The following is a 16,065-nucleotide window of genomic DNA, read 5'->3' on the forward strand; positions in this document are numbered from 1 at the left end:
CATTCTGAAAAAGAACCTTTTATCTCAACTCTCTGCCTTCTGCCTGACAGCCAATCGTCAATCCATGTTAGTACCTTGCCTCGAATACCATGGGCCCTTATTTTACTCAGCAGTCTCCCGTGAGGCACCTTATCAAAGGCCTTTTGGAAGTCAAGATAGATAACATCCATTGGCTCTCCTTGGTCTAACCTATTTGTTATCTCTTCAAAGAACTCTAACAGGTTTGTCAGGCACGACCTCCCCTTACTAAATCCATGCTGACTTGTCCTAATCCGACCCTGCACTTCCAAGAATTTAGAAATCTCATCCTTAACAATGGATTCTAGAATCTTGCCAACAACCGAGGTTAGGCTAATTGGCCTATAATTTTCCATCTTTTTCCTTGTTCCCTTCTTGAACAAGGGGGTTACAACAGCGATTTTCCAATCCTCTGGGAATTTCCCTGACTCCAGTGACTTTTGAAAGATCATAACTAACGCCTCCACTATTTCTTCAGCTATCTCCTTTAGAATGTAGCCCATCTGGGCCTGGAGATTAATCAATTTTTAGACCTCTTAGTTTCTCTAGCACTTTCTCCTTTGTGATGGCTACCATATTCAACTCTGCCCCCTGACTCTCCTGCATTGTTGGGATATTACTCATGTCTTCCACTGTGAAGACTGACGCAAAGTACGTATTTAATTCCTCAGCTATTTCCTCGTCTCCCATCACTAGATTATCAGCGTCATTTTGGAGCGGCCCAATGTCTACTTTTGCCTCCCGTTTGTTTTTAATGTATTTAAAGAAACTTTTACTATCATTCCTAATGTTACTGGCTAGCCTACCTTCATAATTGATCCTCTCTTTCCTTATTTCTCTCTTTGTTATCCTCTGTTTGTTTTTGTAGCCTTCCCAATCTTCTGACTTCCCACTACTCTTTGCCACATTACAGGCTTTCTCTTTTGCTTTGATGCATTCCCTGACTTCCTTGGTCAGCCATGGCTGCCTAATCCCCCCTCTGATAACCTTTCTTTTCTTTGGGATGAACCTCTGTACTGTGTCCTCAATTACTCCCAGAAACTCCTGCCAATGCTGTTCTACTGTCTTTCCCACTAGGCTCTGCTCCCAGTCGATTTTCGTCAGTTCCTCCCTCATGTCCCTGTAGTTACCTTTATTTAACTGCAACACCTTTACATCTGATTCTACCTTCTTTCTTTCAAATTGGAGATTGAATTCTACCATGTTATTATGATCACTGCCTCCTAAGTGTTACTTTAAGATCTTTAATCAAGTCTGGCTCATTACATAACACTAAGTCCAGAATGGCCTGTTCCCTCGTGGGCTCCATCTCAATCTGTTCCAAAAAGCCCTCCTGTAAACATTCAATGAATTCCCTTTCCTTGGGTCCACTGGCAGCATTATTTACCAAGTCCACCTGCATATTGAAGTCCCCCATGATCACTGTGACCTTGCCTTTCTGACATGCACTTTCTATTTCGTGGTGCATTTTGTGCCCCTGGTCCTGACCACTGTTAGGAGGCCTGTACATAACTCCCATTATGGTTTTTTTGCCTTTGTGGTTCCTCAACTCTACCCACACAGACTCCACATCATCTGACCCTATGTCGTTTAGTGCTATTGATTTAATTTCATTCCTAATTAACAAGGCAACCCCGCCCCCTCTGCCCACCTCTCTCTCTTTTCGATAGGTTGTGAATCCCTGGATGTTTAAATGCCAGTCCTGAACCCCCTGCAACCACGTCTCTGTGATGCCTACCACATCATACCTGCCAGTCACAATCTGGGCCACAAGCTCATCTACCTTGTTCCGTACACTGCGCGCATTTAAATATAGCACCTTTAATTCTCTATTGACCGTCCCATTTTGTTTTCTTAGTGTGGTGGACCTTGGTTTACTGAGCCTTTCCATACACTGTGTCATATTTTGTGGGATAGGGACTATCGCAACCTCTCCTGAGTTTTGTCTTTTCGTGCTTTTTTGTATTCCTCAGCAGCTACGCTTCCCACTGATTACTTCACCTCTTGGTTCCCTGACTTTCCCTTCCCCCCCAATCTCTAGTTTAAAGTCCTATTGACCACCCTATTTACTCTTTTCGCCAGAACACTGGTCCCAGCTCGGTTCAGGTGGAGACCATCCCAACGGTATAGGTCCCCCCTGTCCCAAAACTGATGCCAGTGTCCCATGAAAAGGAACCCCTCTTTCCCACACCACTCTTTCAGCCATGTGTTAACTTCTCTTATTCTTGCCTCCCTATGCCAATTTGCACGTGGCTCGGGCAGTAATCCGGTGATTATGACCCTTGAGGACCTGTTTTTTAATTTGAATCCTAGCTCTTTATAATCTCTAAACAGGTCCTTTTTTCTAGACTTGCCTGTGTTGTTGGTACCGACATGGACCACACCAACTGGATCCTCCCCCTCCCTCTCCAGTATCCTTTCAAGCCGGTCAGAGATGTCCCGCACCCTAGCACAGGGCAGGCAACATACCATGCGGGACTCTTTATCCTGCTCACAAAGGATACTATCTTTCCCCCTGATAATAGAATCCCCTACAACTACAACTTGCCTATTTACTCCCTCCCCTTGAATGGCCTGCTGAACCATGGTGCCTTGGTCAGCTGACTCATCCTTCCTGCAGCCCTGTTCGCCATCCACACAGGGAGCAAGTGCATCATACCTGTTGGACAGAGTCAAGGGCTGAGGCTCCCGAGTTCCTGACTGCTGCTTCCCTTTACCTGCCTGACTTGCAGTCACACCCTGCTGTCCCTGGCCACTGGCAGGATTTAAACTACTTACTCTGACAGGTGTGACTGCCTCCTGAAACACAGTGTCCACGTAAGTCTCCCCCTCCCGGATGTGCCTCAGTGTTTGAAGCTCAGGCTCCAGCTCATCAACTCTGAGCCGGAGCTCTTTGAGCAGCCAACACTTACTGCAGATGTGGTCGCTGCAGCTCGCAATGGGATCTGCCAGCTCCCACATCAAGCAGCTCAAGCACATCACCTGACCAGCCATCACTAATTAATTAATTAGTTTAATTTAAGTTTACAAGTTTAGCTGTGTTTTTTTTTTAATTTGGGGCAGATTTGCTATCAACCAATCAGATCACAGCTTCCCTCTGACGTCACTTTTGGAGAAAAAAACAGGAAAACAGGAAGTTACCATTCGGTTTTTATACTCAGACTGCTCCTCCTCCTCCTCCGAACAGCTCCCAAAATTAGGCCCAAAGAAAGAGAGAGAACAAAACAGTCGGGAAAAAGCACCTTCTCCCACTCTTCACCGAATTACCTCACTGCACCAAATTACCAAATTCTCACTCTGTCTGTGTCTCACTCACTCAGGCTGTGTCTCCTTGACCAGCGCAATGCTTGAACATCTGTCCCCTCGTAACTGACCTTTCCACTAAGGGGAACAGCTACTCCCTATCCACCCTGTCCATGACCCTCATAATCTTGCACACCTCGATTAGGTCACCCATCAGTTCCAGACCGCCACCACCCTCTGAGTAAAAAGGTTTTTCTTCAAATCCCCCCTGAAACTCCCACCCCTCACCTGGAACTTGTGTCCCTTCGTAACTGACCCTTCAACTAAGGGGAACAGCTGCTCCCTATCCACCCTGTCCATGCCCCTCATAATCCTGTCCACCTCGATCACGTCGCCCCTCAGTCTTCTCTGCTCCAGAGAAAACAACCCAAGTCTATCCATCCTCTCCTAATAACTTAAATGTTCCATCCTAGGCAACATTCTCGTCAAACACCTCTGCACCCCCTCCAGTGCAATCATGCATATAATGTGGTGACCAGAATTGCATACTGTACTCCAGCTGTGGCCTCACCAAAGTTCTATACGGCTCCATATGACCAACCTGCTTTTGTAATCTATGCCCCGATTGATAAAAGTGAGTGTCCCATATGCCACCACCCTATTAACCTGCCCTTCTACCTTCAGAGATCTATGGACAAAGACTCCAAGGTCCCTTTCCCAGTGTCAGGCCATTCATTGAATACTTCCTTGTCAAATTACTCCTTCAAAGTGTATCACCTCACACTTTTCAGGGTTAAATTCCATCTGCCACTTTTCTGCCCATTTGAACATCCCGTCTATATCTTCCTGTAACCCAAGACACTCAACCTCACCGTTAACCACCCAGCCAATCTTTGTGTCGCCCTCCCCCCCCCCCCCCCCCCACACACACACACACATAGTCAGCCAAGTCATTTATATAAATGACAAACAATAGGAGGCCCAGCACAGATCCCTGTGGTAGGCCACTGGACACTGGCTTCCAGACACTTAAGCAGCCATCTGTCATCACTCTCCGTCTCCTACCGCGAAGCCAATTTTGAATCTACCTTATCAAATCGCCCCGTATCCCATGTGCATTTGCCGCCTTTGTAAGTCTCCCATGTGGGACCTTGTCAAAGGCTTTGCTGAAATCTGTGTAAACTACATCAACTACACTACCCTCATCTATACAACTGGTTACTTACTCAAAAAATTCAATCAAATTTGTTGGGCATCACCTCCCTCTGACAAAGGGTACTGACTATCCCTGATCAAATCTCCAAGTGGAGATAGATTCTCTCCTTCAGGACTTTCTCCAATAGCTTCCCTACCACTGATGTGAGTCTCACTGGCCTGTAGTTCTTGGACTTCTCTCTACAACCTTTCTTAAATAGTGGAACACATTAGCTGTTCTCTAGTCCTCTGGCACTCTCCAAGGCCAGAGAGGAATTAAAAATTTGAGTCAGAGCCCATAGAATCTTCTCCCTCCCCTCCCACAGAACCCTGGGACAATTTTAAGCCTGCCATCACCTCCAATACCTTGTTACTCCTATGACAATTTGCTCAAGAATCTCCTTCACCACTGATTCACCCTTGCCAGTCCCAACCATCCCTTCCCTTGTGCTGCAGAGTTCAACAAGGGAAACCGCTGACCTCAGACACAACTGCACAAGGCTGTCTGCTGCACTTCACCCTTTAACCAATGTGAACCGGGTGTCATTTTTGAAAAAATATTCTTTTATTCAAACAAAATTTTCATTATAACAAACACAGCAACAATACAACCAACCCCAAACCCATCTTATTCCCAAAATGCACCCACCCAGTCCCCCCATACCCCCCCTCCCCCCCATTAAGAAAACAAAACCTGAACCCATCTAAAAAGACAAAGACAAGCCCCACCCTAGGGTGCCGGACTGACAGTGCCTGTGTTGGCACTAGCAGTGTCAGGGTGTCACCCTACCCTGAGGGCAGGCACCTGGGTCGCCCGAGATCTCCCAAAGCGAAGGGGGTTGTATCCCATGCCTTGGGTGGATCTTAGGAGTGCCAATTAGAGTGGGACTAGATGTCTCACTCTAATATGCAGATTTTTAAAAAGGTGACCCTGCCCACAGTCGCGTTATATCTCGTGAGGCGTGGTGAGCTGGGTAGATCCCGGAAGGAGGATCTCCCGCATCTACTGGTCACGTTGTGCCACGCCACATAGCTTTTCGGAAGCAACGCGGGTGATAGGTATCGCCCTTGATCTTCTCCACGTGAAAAAATTTCATCAGGTCCCTTAACCAAGCTGAGACCTTCACCCAAGCAGAACCCGCCTCCAGCTATTAATGAGGTGGAAGCCTTTGTCCCCGCCTGCTGCACCGTCAAGTCCGATACTCCAAAAATGGCCACCAACGGGCTCGGTCCAGCTGAACGCCCAAAATACCTGACATTGCATCAAAAAAGGCGACCCAGAAATTAACAAGGTTGGGGCAAGGCTAAATCATGTGTGTATCATTCGGCGGCCTCCGAGAGCACCGCACACACCTATCCTGCACCCCCGAGAAGAAACCACTCGTACGCCCCCCAGTCAGGTGTGCCCTGTGCACAACATTGTTCTGGATCAGGCTTAACCTCGCACATGAGGAGGTGAAGTTGACCCTGTGAAGAGCCTCATTCCACACTTACCCCCCTCCACCCCTCCTGAAAGACTCAGCTCACCCTCTCACTTGCTCTTTTACCTCCTCCAACGATGCCTGCTCCTTCGCCAACATCTGCCCATGGTCATCCAAAGTCTTACCCTCCCCCAACTCAGCCAAGGACACTGTCCAGAAGCAAAGGTGACGGTACCAGGGGAAATGAAGGAAGCTCCTTGCCCAAAAAATCTCGCACCTGAAAGTACCTGAGTATATTCCCTCTCGGAAGCTGGAACGTCTCTAACAATTCATCTAGATTGGTGAACCTATCCTCCAGAAGCATGTCTCTAAACCTCTCCAACCCTTCCCTCTCCCATGCCCTAAACAATGAATCTAAGCCAGACAAGACAAACCTAATGTTTTTGCAATTTGGAGCCAACAGTGCCATGAGGCCCAGTTTTAAAATGCTGCCTATACTGATTCCAGATCCTCAAAGTGGCTATCACCACCGGGCTAGAAGAGATTCTAGCAGGGGAAAACAGGAGTGGCACTGTAACTAAGACCCTCAGACTCGACCAAATGTACAAAAAAGGGAAGTAAATTAGGGAGTGGTATTCAGCCAAAGTTTGCGATTTTAAATCAATGCGCCAGGAATTTCCATTGGCAGTCTCCCAATCTTCACATATAATTTTGGTGGAAGAACGCTTTAAGCACAATTTCTCTGAAATTGCAGTGTGAGATTGTGAAAAGCCCATAGCATTTCCCACCACAATCTCAATCCAATGGAAAATTATTGGGACATTGCGCTCGTTATCAATTCCCGAGGGGTACTTTGCACAGTCACGTTAAATGCACTTTGTGACAGACTGCTCTCCCCTTGCCTGGATGAGTGCAGCTCCGACAACACCATCCAGGACAAAGCAGCCCCGCTTGATTGGCACCCCATCCACTGCCTTAAACATTCAATCCCTCAACCACCAACGCACAGTGGCAGCAGTGTGCACCATCTGCACGATGCACTGCAGCAACTCACCAAGGCTCCTTTGAATCCAAACCTACAACCTCTAACGCTGAGAAGGACAAGGGCAGCAGATACATGGGGACACCGCCACCTGCAAGTTCCCGCTCCAAGTCACACACCATTGTGACTTGGGACTACATCGCCGTTCCTTCACTGTCGCTGGGTCAAAATCCTGGAACTCCCACCCTAACAGCAGAGTTGATGTACCTACACCACATGGACAGCAGCGGTTCAAAAAAGCAACTCGCCGTCACCTTCATGAGGGCAATTTGGATTGGGCAATAAATGCTAGCCTACCAGTGATGCTCATGTCGATGAAAGAATTTTTAAGAAGTCTTAGTATTAATTTTCAACCTTTTTTTTTAGAAACCCTCGTTCCCGTGATTACTGAAGAGCCAGAGGTTGAGAAACTAACAGTACCTGTGATTCTAGTGGAGAGAGTGTCACCAACCCCTGATATTGAGCTTGATGTAAAAACGACAGTGAGGCCAGAAGAAGCTGAAAAGGGAAGGACTGAGACCTTTGTTGTGGACACTACAGGGCAGCCCAACGTTACATCTGGCTTGATTGAAGAGACTATAGCAACGCAGGTGGCACCAGTGCTGGAGATATTGCCACCTGAACGGACTACAGTATCTTTGGTTTCTGGGCCTACCACTGAAGCCATCCCAGATAAATATCTCACGACGGCTGAGAAATTCTTTGCGACAGTAACCCCCACACTTGAACCCGGTATGTACCAGAGTTAGTTATTTGGAAGTAATGAACAGGAAGCTACTATTGATGGAGTATTAAAGAAAGAAAACTAATGCTGCATATTAGAGGAACCTCACTGGTTACTTTGACATATTTCTAATTTAATTCCTTCAGTCTTGAAGGAGCTGAATTCAACCACATTAAGGATGCTGGCGGAAAGCTTTCTGAGCTCTTGTCTAAGATACAATTCTTCATGAGCTTACAGAATTTTTTTTAAATTTGTTCATGGGCCTCACAGGCTGTGCCTCATTTATTGCCCTTAAGGCAGCAGTGAAGAGTCAACTCCATTGCTGTGGGTCTGGGGTCACACCAGGTACAGATGGCAAATTTCCTTCCCTAAAGGACATTAGTGAACCAGGTGGGTTTTTATTACAATCAACAATGGCCATCATTAGATTTTTAATTCCAGATTTTTTATCAAATTCAGATTTCACCATCTGCAGTGGCAGGATTTGAACCTGGGTCCCCAGAGGATCAATCTGGGTCTCTGTTTTACTAGTCCAGTGACAATACGATAATCGAGCATTGTCTATCATGGGGGTGGATTAACTCTCATCCATTTGCCACCTAGCTTCCGAGATCCACTGGGTATGAGGAGGTCTGTTGGGGCGGGGAGCGTCATAGAACATACAGTGCAGAAGGAGGCCATTCGGCCCATCGGGTCTGCACCGACCCACTTAAGCCCTCACTTCCACCCTATTCCCGTAACCCAATAACCCCTCCTAATCCTTTTGGCCACTAAGGGCAATTCAGCATGGCCAATCCACCTAACCTGCTCGTCTTTAGACTGTGGGAGGAAACCGGAGCACCCGGAGGAAACCCACGCAGACACTGGGAGAATGAGCAGACTCCGCACAGACAGTGACCCAGCGGGGAATGTCACATGTCACAAAGTTCTGTCAGAGGTTTTGTGTTGTAAATACCCACTGAGACTTATTTTTAGTTTGATGATTCAGGACATTTAGACAATCTATTCCGTGTTTCGTTTAACAAGTACAATCGCCGAATGTTAATGCACATGAACATTCATTCAGATTGCATCATTCAGATTGCAAATTTGAAGGTTATGTCCAGAAAAAGTAGTGCTTGAACAGAATGTGCAGTATCTTCAAAGTTTTATTTTGATAAAGTTACTTTATCAAAGAGGTCAAGAACAAGGGTACACAACTTCAGATGTGAACCCTCTGGTGTATTTTAAAACATAGGAGGATCTGATGCTCTTTGTGTAGTGTAAGCTTCTTGCCATTTTTCCCCAAAGAATTAAAAGAGTTGTTTGTATTTTCTCTCAGGGTTTGCAGACGTAACGCCTCTGACGGAAATTGATACAAGTGCCGAACCTTCTGAAGAACCTTTTGTTAGTGGGGAACCTTCCGGAGAACCTGTTTCTAGTGGGGAACCTTCTGGAGAACCAGTTGTAAGTGGAGAACCTTCTGGGGAGACCGTTAGTAGTGGGGAACCTTCTGGAGACCATTTTGAAAGTGGTGAAGCCTCTGGTGAACCTGTCATTAGTGGAGAACCTTCTGGAGAATCTTCTGGAGAAACTGTTGCTAGTGGAGAAACCTCTGGAGAACCTTCAGTTAGTGGAGAACAATCTGGAGATGCTGTTACCAGTGGGGAACCTTCTGGAGAACCTTCTGGAGAACCTTCTGGAGAACCTTCTGGAGAACCTGTAACTAGTGGAGAACCTTCTGGAGAACCTGTTACCAGTGGAGAACCTTCTGGAGAACCTATTTCCAGTGGTGAACCTTCTGGAGAACCTTCTGGAGAACCTGTAACTAGTGGAGAACCTTCTGGAGAACCCATTACCAGTGGAGAACCTTCTGGAGAACCCATTACCAGTGGAGAACCTTCTGGAGAACCTTTTACCAGTGGAGAACCTTCTGGAGAACCTCTTACCAGTGGAGAACCTTCTGGAGAACCTTTTACCAGTGGAGAACCTTCTGGAGAACCTTTTACCAGTGGAGAACCTTCTGGAGAACCTATTTCCAGTGGTGAACCTTCTGGAGAACCTTCTGGAGAACCTGTAACTAGTGGAGAACCTTCTGGAGAACCCATTACCAGTGGAGAACCTTCTGGAGAACCCATTACCAGTGGAGAACCTTCTGGAGAACCTCTTACCAGTGGAGAACCTTCTGGAGAACCTTTTACCAGTGGAGAACCTTCTGGAGAACCTGTTACCAGTGGAGAACCTTCTGGAGAACCTGTTTCCAGTGGAGAAGCTTCTGGAGAACGTGTTACCAGTGGGGAACCTTCTGGAGAACCTGTTTCCAGTGGAGAACCTTCTGGAGAACCTGTTTCCAGTGGGGAACCTTCTGGAGAATCTGTTACCAGTGGAGAACCTTCTGGGGAATTTGTTTCCAGTGGAGAACCTTCTGGAGAACCTGTTTCCAGTGGAGAACCTTCTGGGGAATTTGTTTCCAGTGGAGAACCTTCTGGAGAACCATATTCCAGTGGAGAAGCTTCTGGAATACCTGATGCCAGTGGATTACCATCTGGAATACCAAAGATCAGTGTGGAACCATCTGAAATACAGGTAATCCTGATTACTCCAGAAGATAAAGAATATCCAACAATCCCGTCTATTTTTGTAGAAGCAGGTGAAGGACCCATTGATGAGCAAATTTCAGGGGTTCCAATTTCTAGTGGGGATTTGGAAGCCAATGGAAAACCCTACGACAGTAGTGGAGAACCCTCTGGAGCTCCTGATGGTAGTGGGGAACCTTTTGGATTACCCCAAATTGTTATTGCAACTTCCAGAATTATTGACACAAGTAAGGAACCTTCTGGCATTCCTGAAGGTAGTGGAGAACTTTCCGGAGTTACAGAAGTTGCTGAAGAACCTTCAGGAGTCCATGAAGTTAGCGACGATCTTTCAGGATTGCTTCAAATTAGCAAAGAACTGTCTGGTGCTCCTGACGTTAGTGAACTTCCTGCAACACTTTTGCCTCTAATTCCAAATGTTTCTGGAGACTTTTCATTACCTGATGTGGTAGTGAGCACTGCACCAACGCAGCTTGAGATAACCCGGGTGGAAACAAAAGTGCCTGAGGAAGCTGAACGTGAAGGCGATGAGGTTTCTTCAGTGTCCATAGACAGTGCAGCATCTGGCCAAACAGAAGTGTCAATTGAGCCCAAGAGTGTAGGGGTCCTGACGGTGACGTCCGCTGCCCCAGTAGTACTCACAACTGTTCCACCTCAAATCTCGCCAGACGTTGTGACAATTGTGGCTGAACCGGTGATAGCAGAAGGTACTACATGTTTTGATTCAAATTATTATTATTTTTTTTTAAATATATTTTATTCAAATTTTTCGGCCAAACAAAACAATACAAAGGTTTTCCCTCTTTACAACAATAAAACAATATAAATAACAGTGACCGTTTTAACAAGTAAATAAATAATATATGAACTAAATGGCAACTGCCATAACAAAAACAAAAATAATAACTCTCCAGATAATAAAATCAAACAATCCAATATACATAACCAAGTGCAAATATCTATACAAAAACCACCCCTGAGGACCCACCCGAGCCCTCCCCCTCCCCCCATTCTTTCCCATATTCAATTTGTACCCCGAGAATTCCCCAAACTCCCTGAGTGTCTGCATTATCTCAGGCATCCCCTCCACTGGGTCCGCAACATACAACAATAAATCATCTGCATACAATGATACCCGGTGTTCTTCTCCTCCCCTGAGTACTCCCCTCCACTTCCTGGAGCCCGTCAGTGCTATGGCCAGGGGCTCAATCGCCAATGCAAACAGTAACAGAGACAGGGGACACCCATGCCTCGTCCCTCTATAAAGAGGTAAGTAGTCAGACCTCTGCCTATTCGTGACCACACTCGCCACCGGGGCCCTATACAGCAGCTGTACCCATCCAATAAACCCTTCTCCAAAACCAAATCTCCTCCGCACTTCCCACAGATAGTCCCACTCCACTCTGTTGAATGATTCAAATTATTTTTAAGAGTAGGTTCCGTAGCCACTGGAATTTTGTAATTTGTCATTTACTAGCGGATGACGTATGGTGATTCTCACGGTAAGTCAGGTGAAATGCTCTTTTACAATGATGGGAGCCTTATGACGCCCAATTTGCTGTTCTATTCATTTTACTCCGTGACCTTTTACTCATTCAAGTGATGCTGGGCCAGCATTTATGGTCCTTCCCTAATCGTCCGTCAGCTAAGTGGCTTGCCAGGCCATCTCAGAGTCAACGGTACGGCACGGTAGCACAGTGGTTAGGAGTGTTGCTTCACAGCGTCAGGGTCCCAGGTTCGATTCCCAGCCTGGGTGACTGTCTGTGCGGAGTATGCACGTTTGCCCTGTGTTGGCATGGGGTTACTCCGGGTGCTCCGGTTTCCTCCCACAGTCCAAAGATGTGCAGGTTAGATGGATCGGCCATGATGAATTGCACTTAATGTCCAAAATGGCTCGGTGGGGTTACAGGGTCGGGGTGGAGGTGTGGGCTTAAGTAGGGAGCTCTTTCCAAGGGCTGGTGCAGACTCGATGGGACGAATGGCTTCCTTCTACTCTGTTAATTCTGAATAAACCACATTGTTGTGGATCTGGAGTCACATGGAGGCAAGACCAGATAATGATGGCAGATTTCCTTTCCTGATAAGCATTAGTGAACCAGATGAGTTTTATGACAATTGACAATGGGTTCAGGATCATCACTAGACACTAAATTCTAATTTCACCATCTGCCATTGCGGGATTCAACCCCGGGTTCCCGGAACATTGTCCTGGGTCTCTGGATTATTAGTCTAGTGACAATGCCACCTGCTCCCCAAAATGGTCATATGTTTACGATAGCCTGAGCTTTTATGGCCATAAGATCTGCTCTAAATAATTCTGATTGCTCTAAGGGGCGGCACAATGGTTAGCACTGCTGCCTCACAGCACCAGGGACCCGGGTTCAATTCCAGACTTGGGGTGACTCTCTGTGCGGAGTTTGCACATTCTCCCCATGTCTGTTGTCAGATTTCATCCTGGTGCTCTGGTTTCCTCCCACAGTCCAACATTGTGGAGGTTAGGTGGATTGGCCACACTAAATTGTCCTTTAGCATCCAAAAGCTTAGATGTGGGTTACTGGATTGTGGGGATAGGGTGGGGTTCTTTCGGAGGGTCAGTGCAGACTCGATGGGCCCAATGGCCTCCTCCTGCACTGTAGGAATTATTTGCCCCGACCCGAAAATAGTATACAAACGAATGCCACATAGTTTTTTGAAGAATAAAGGGATTAAGGGTTATGGTGTTCGGGCCGGAAAGTGGAGCTGAGTCCACAAAAGATCAGCCATGATCTAATTGAATGGTGGAGCAGGCTCGAGTGGCCAGATGGCCTATTCCTGCTCCTTGTTCTTATGCTCTTATGTTCTTATGTTCTTATAATTTGATTTGAAATGCAGCTCCAGGTCAGCCAGAGTTCAATTGCTATTTTCTGAGACCTGGTGCTCTAATATCTGTTAATCTATCGCATATATTTTCAGTTACCCTCACAAGGGGGAAGGGGAAGGAGATGTACGGTGAGAGGTCCGGCTCATTTTAGGCAGATGGGAATGGCAGTCGGGGACGTGAATCATGGGGTGGAGAACTCCCAAAACAGCTTTCACGACCGTGGTATTTGCCCACTCGATTTTTCCTGCCCCCTGCCAGTTATGCAATGGGATTCCTGCCATGAAAGGCCATGAACTCCATTACCATACTTTTAAATGTCATCAGCAGGCCGCCCCGTTGTATCATAACCCCCCCCCCCCCCCCGCACCCCCACCCCCGCACCCCCCACCCCAGCGTGACGTCATCTCGGCTGAGCTTTACAACAACTTAGGTTCTGATCGCCAGGTCCCCATTAATCCTATCGGGGGCACACAGGTAAGCACAGCCCCTGGGGGAGGGGGAGAGGGGGGGATTGCGAGGGTCGTGCCCTGCCACTATCCGGCACTGCCCCCTTGCACTGCCAGGGAACTCTATCTGCGGTGGGGAGGGGAACTGTTGGGGAGGTTCAGAGATGGTGGGGGGGTTCCCCGGGGCAGGTAGGGTCCTGTATCTGTGGGGGGATGTTGGGGGGGGGGGTATTTCCATGTGGTATTCGTTTGTATACTATTTTCGGATCGGGGCACCCTTTAAAAACGGTTCCCGATCTGTCAGGGGCCAAGGTTGCTGGTGGAGTGGGCTCTGAATGAACTCTGCCCACACCCCCAGCATAATGTCGTGGGACATGCCCCTTCCATATTTCTTCAGTGATGATGCCCTGGGATAGCTTAATCCCCACCCCCTTTCAGATTAATTGGTTTTGAAGGTGCTGATAACCTGCCCACTCCTTTAAAAATCAGGCGTCCAAATCTTTTAAAGCTCTGAACAAACGTTTAAACTGTCTAAATTGGAGGGAGAGCAGGGTCCCTGTCCTGGGCTCGGAGGCTGACACACAACTAATTTGCATCCTGTTAATGGTATGCAGGTGAAGGCCCCTCCCACCCACCAATGTCGGATTCTCTGCATTGGCCACAGGAAATCACGGGCAAAATTCTCCGGCATCGGCGCGATGTCCACCGACCGGCGCCAAAAACGGCGCAAATCAGTCGGGCATCGCGCCGCCCCAAAGGTACGTAATCCTCCGCATCTTGGGGGGCCGAGCCCTAACCTTGAGGGGCTAGGCCCACGCCGGACTGATTTCCGCCCCGCCAGCTGGGAGAAGTGCCCCGCCAGCTAGTGCAGAAATGACATCTCCGGGCGGCGCATGCGCGGGAACGTTAGCGGCCGCTCACGGCATCCCCGCGCATGCCCTGTGGAGGGAGTCTCTTCCGCCTCCGCAATGGTGGAGACTGTGGCGAAGGCGGAAGGAAAAGAGTGCCCCCACGGCACAGGCCCACCCGCGGATCGGTGGGCCCCGATCGCGGGCCAGGACACCGTGGGGGCACCCCCCGGGGCCAGATCGCCCCGCGCACCCCCCCAGGACCCCGGAGCCCGCCCGCGCCGCCTTGTCCTGCCGGTAAGGTAGGTGGTTTAATCCACGCCGGCGGGACAGGCATTCTAGCAGTGGGACTTTGGCCCATCCGGGCCGGAGAATCGCGGGGGGGGGCCCGCCAACCGGCGTGGCGCGATTCCCGCCCCCGCCGAATCTCCGGTGGCAGAGAATTCGGCAACCGGCGGGGGCGGGATTCACGCCAGCCCCCGGCGATTCTCCGACCCGGAGGGGGTCGGAGAATCCCGCCCCACGTTCGGGACAACGAGGTGTGCAGGTGTCAGGACTCGTCTGAACAATCTCTAGTCAGCAACCCTGGGCCGCAGAACATCACAGCAGTGGGTGGGGCAGAGGGGGGGGGGGGGGTGAGGTGCGGCGGGAAGGTGGCCATGGACCGGTTGAACTTGCAGATTCGGTGTCCTGGAGGGGGGGTCTATCTTCAAGCCTCAATGTTCCTGAAGATCCATCTTCAGTCTCAGGAGGTCCATCCGCTGGCCTCGGAGTGCGCCTGGAGGTCTATCTTCATTTTCGTAAGGTTCACCTCCTTACTTCAATCATGGGTCATTGATGTTGGACGCCATTTCAATATGGCACCTGGACACAATGGGCAGACTACCCGCCATCAGGCCTGCTCCACACAGGATATGCCGCAAAACGCCCGGGTGCCTAATTAATGTGGCCGACGGCGGACAATTTTGTGTGTTTTCCTGCCGGCCTCCACAGCGGGAAACGTTGCCTTTTCCTGCCCCACCTCAGGACATAGTCCCAAAATGGGACAAATCTGATCAGACATATATTGAAACCTTTTTAAAATTATTTCGTGGAATATGGGTGTCTTTGGCTAGGCCAGCACTTATTGCCCATCCCTAACTGCCCTCGAGAAGCTGAATTAGCTCGAGTTTGAGCATCACATTATTTGGGGATAAAGGGGGGGATGCCTTTAAAAACTGAAATTGGCCCCATAACGAGCTTCACAGGTAACCCTGAAGGATTTTCCTCGTGGGGTCCATTTTAATTGCAGGAGGTTTTCCTGCCCCCAGGAGGCTGAAGTGTGGCCTCTCCCATGATTAAGTGGCCCTGGCGACGTTGCTCCTGCCACAATGAGCTGCATTAAATCCAGGGCTATATGCGAGCTCTGTCGCTCACCAGTGTGGTTGATCCTTAACTGCCCTGCGAAGTGGCATAGCAAGTTTCTCAGTCATCTCTTGCCTGTGATGCGAACATCCTGACAATGAACTTTAAAAGAATTGACATTGTGTGGGGACCCGGGTTTGATCCCGGCCCTGGGTCACTGCCCGTGTGGAGTTTGCACATTCTCCCCGTGCCTGCGTCGGTCTCACGCCCACAACCCAAAAAGATGCACAGGTTTGGTGGATTGGCCACATTAAGTTGCCCCTTAAGTGGAAAAAAAATAATTGGGTAATCT

At 48.6% G+C, this 16,065-nt stretch overlaps 1 protein-coding gene across 1 annotated transcript in view; it reads left to right on the top strand.

Moving 5' to 3' along the window:
* Positions 1-16,065, top strand: part of LOC140387432 (aggrecan core protein-like) — a 143,414-nt gene that overhangs the window by 83,981 nt on the left and 43,368 nt on the right. The window contains 2 exon segments of the mRNA XM_072470532.1: positions 7,285-7,650; positions 8,964-10,922. Coding sequence (XP_072326633.1) covers positions 7,285-7,650; positions 8,964-10,922 — 2,325 coding nt within the window.

Source organism: Scyliorhinus torazame, chromosome 12, assembly GCF_047496885.1.
Source record: "Scyliorhinus torazame isolate Kashiwa2021f chromosome 12, sScyTor2.1, whole genome shotgun sequence".
Lineage (NCBI taxonomy): Eukaryota > Metazoa > Chordata > Chondrichthyes > Carcharhiniformes > Scyliorhinidae > Scyliorhinus > Scyliorhinus torazame.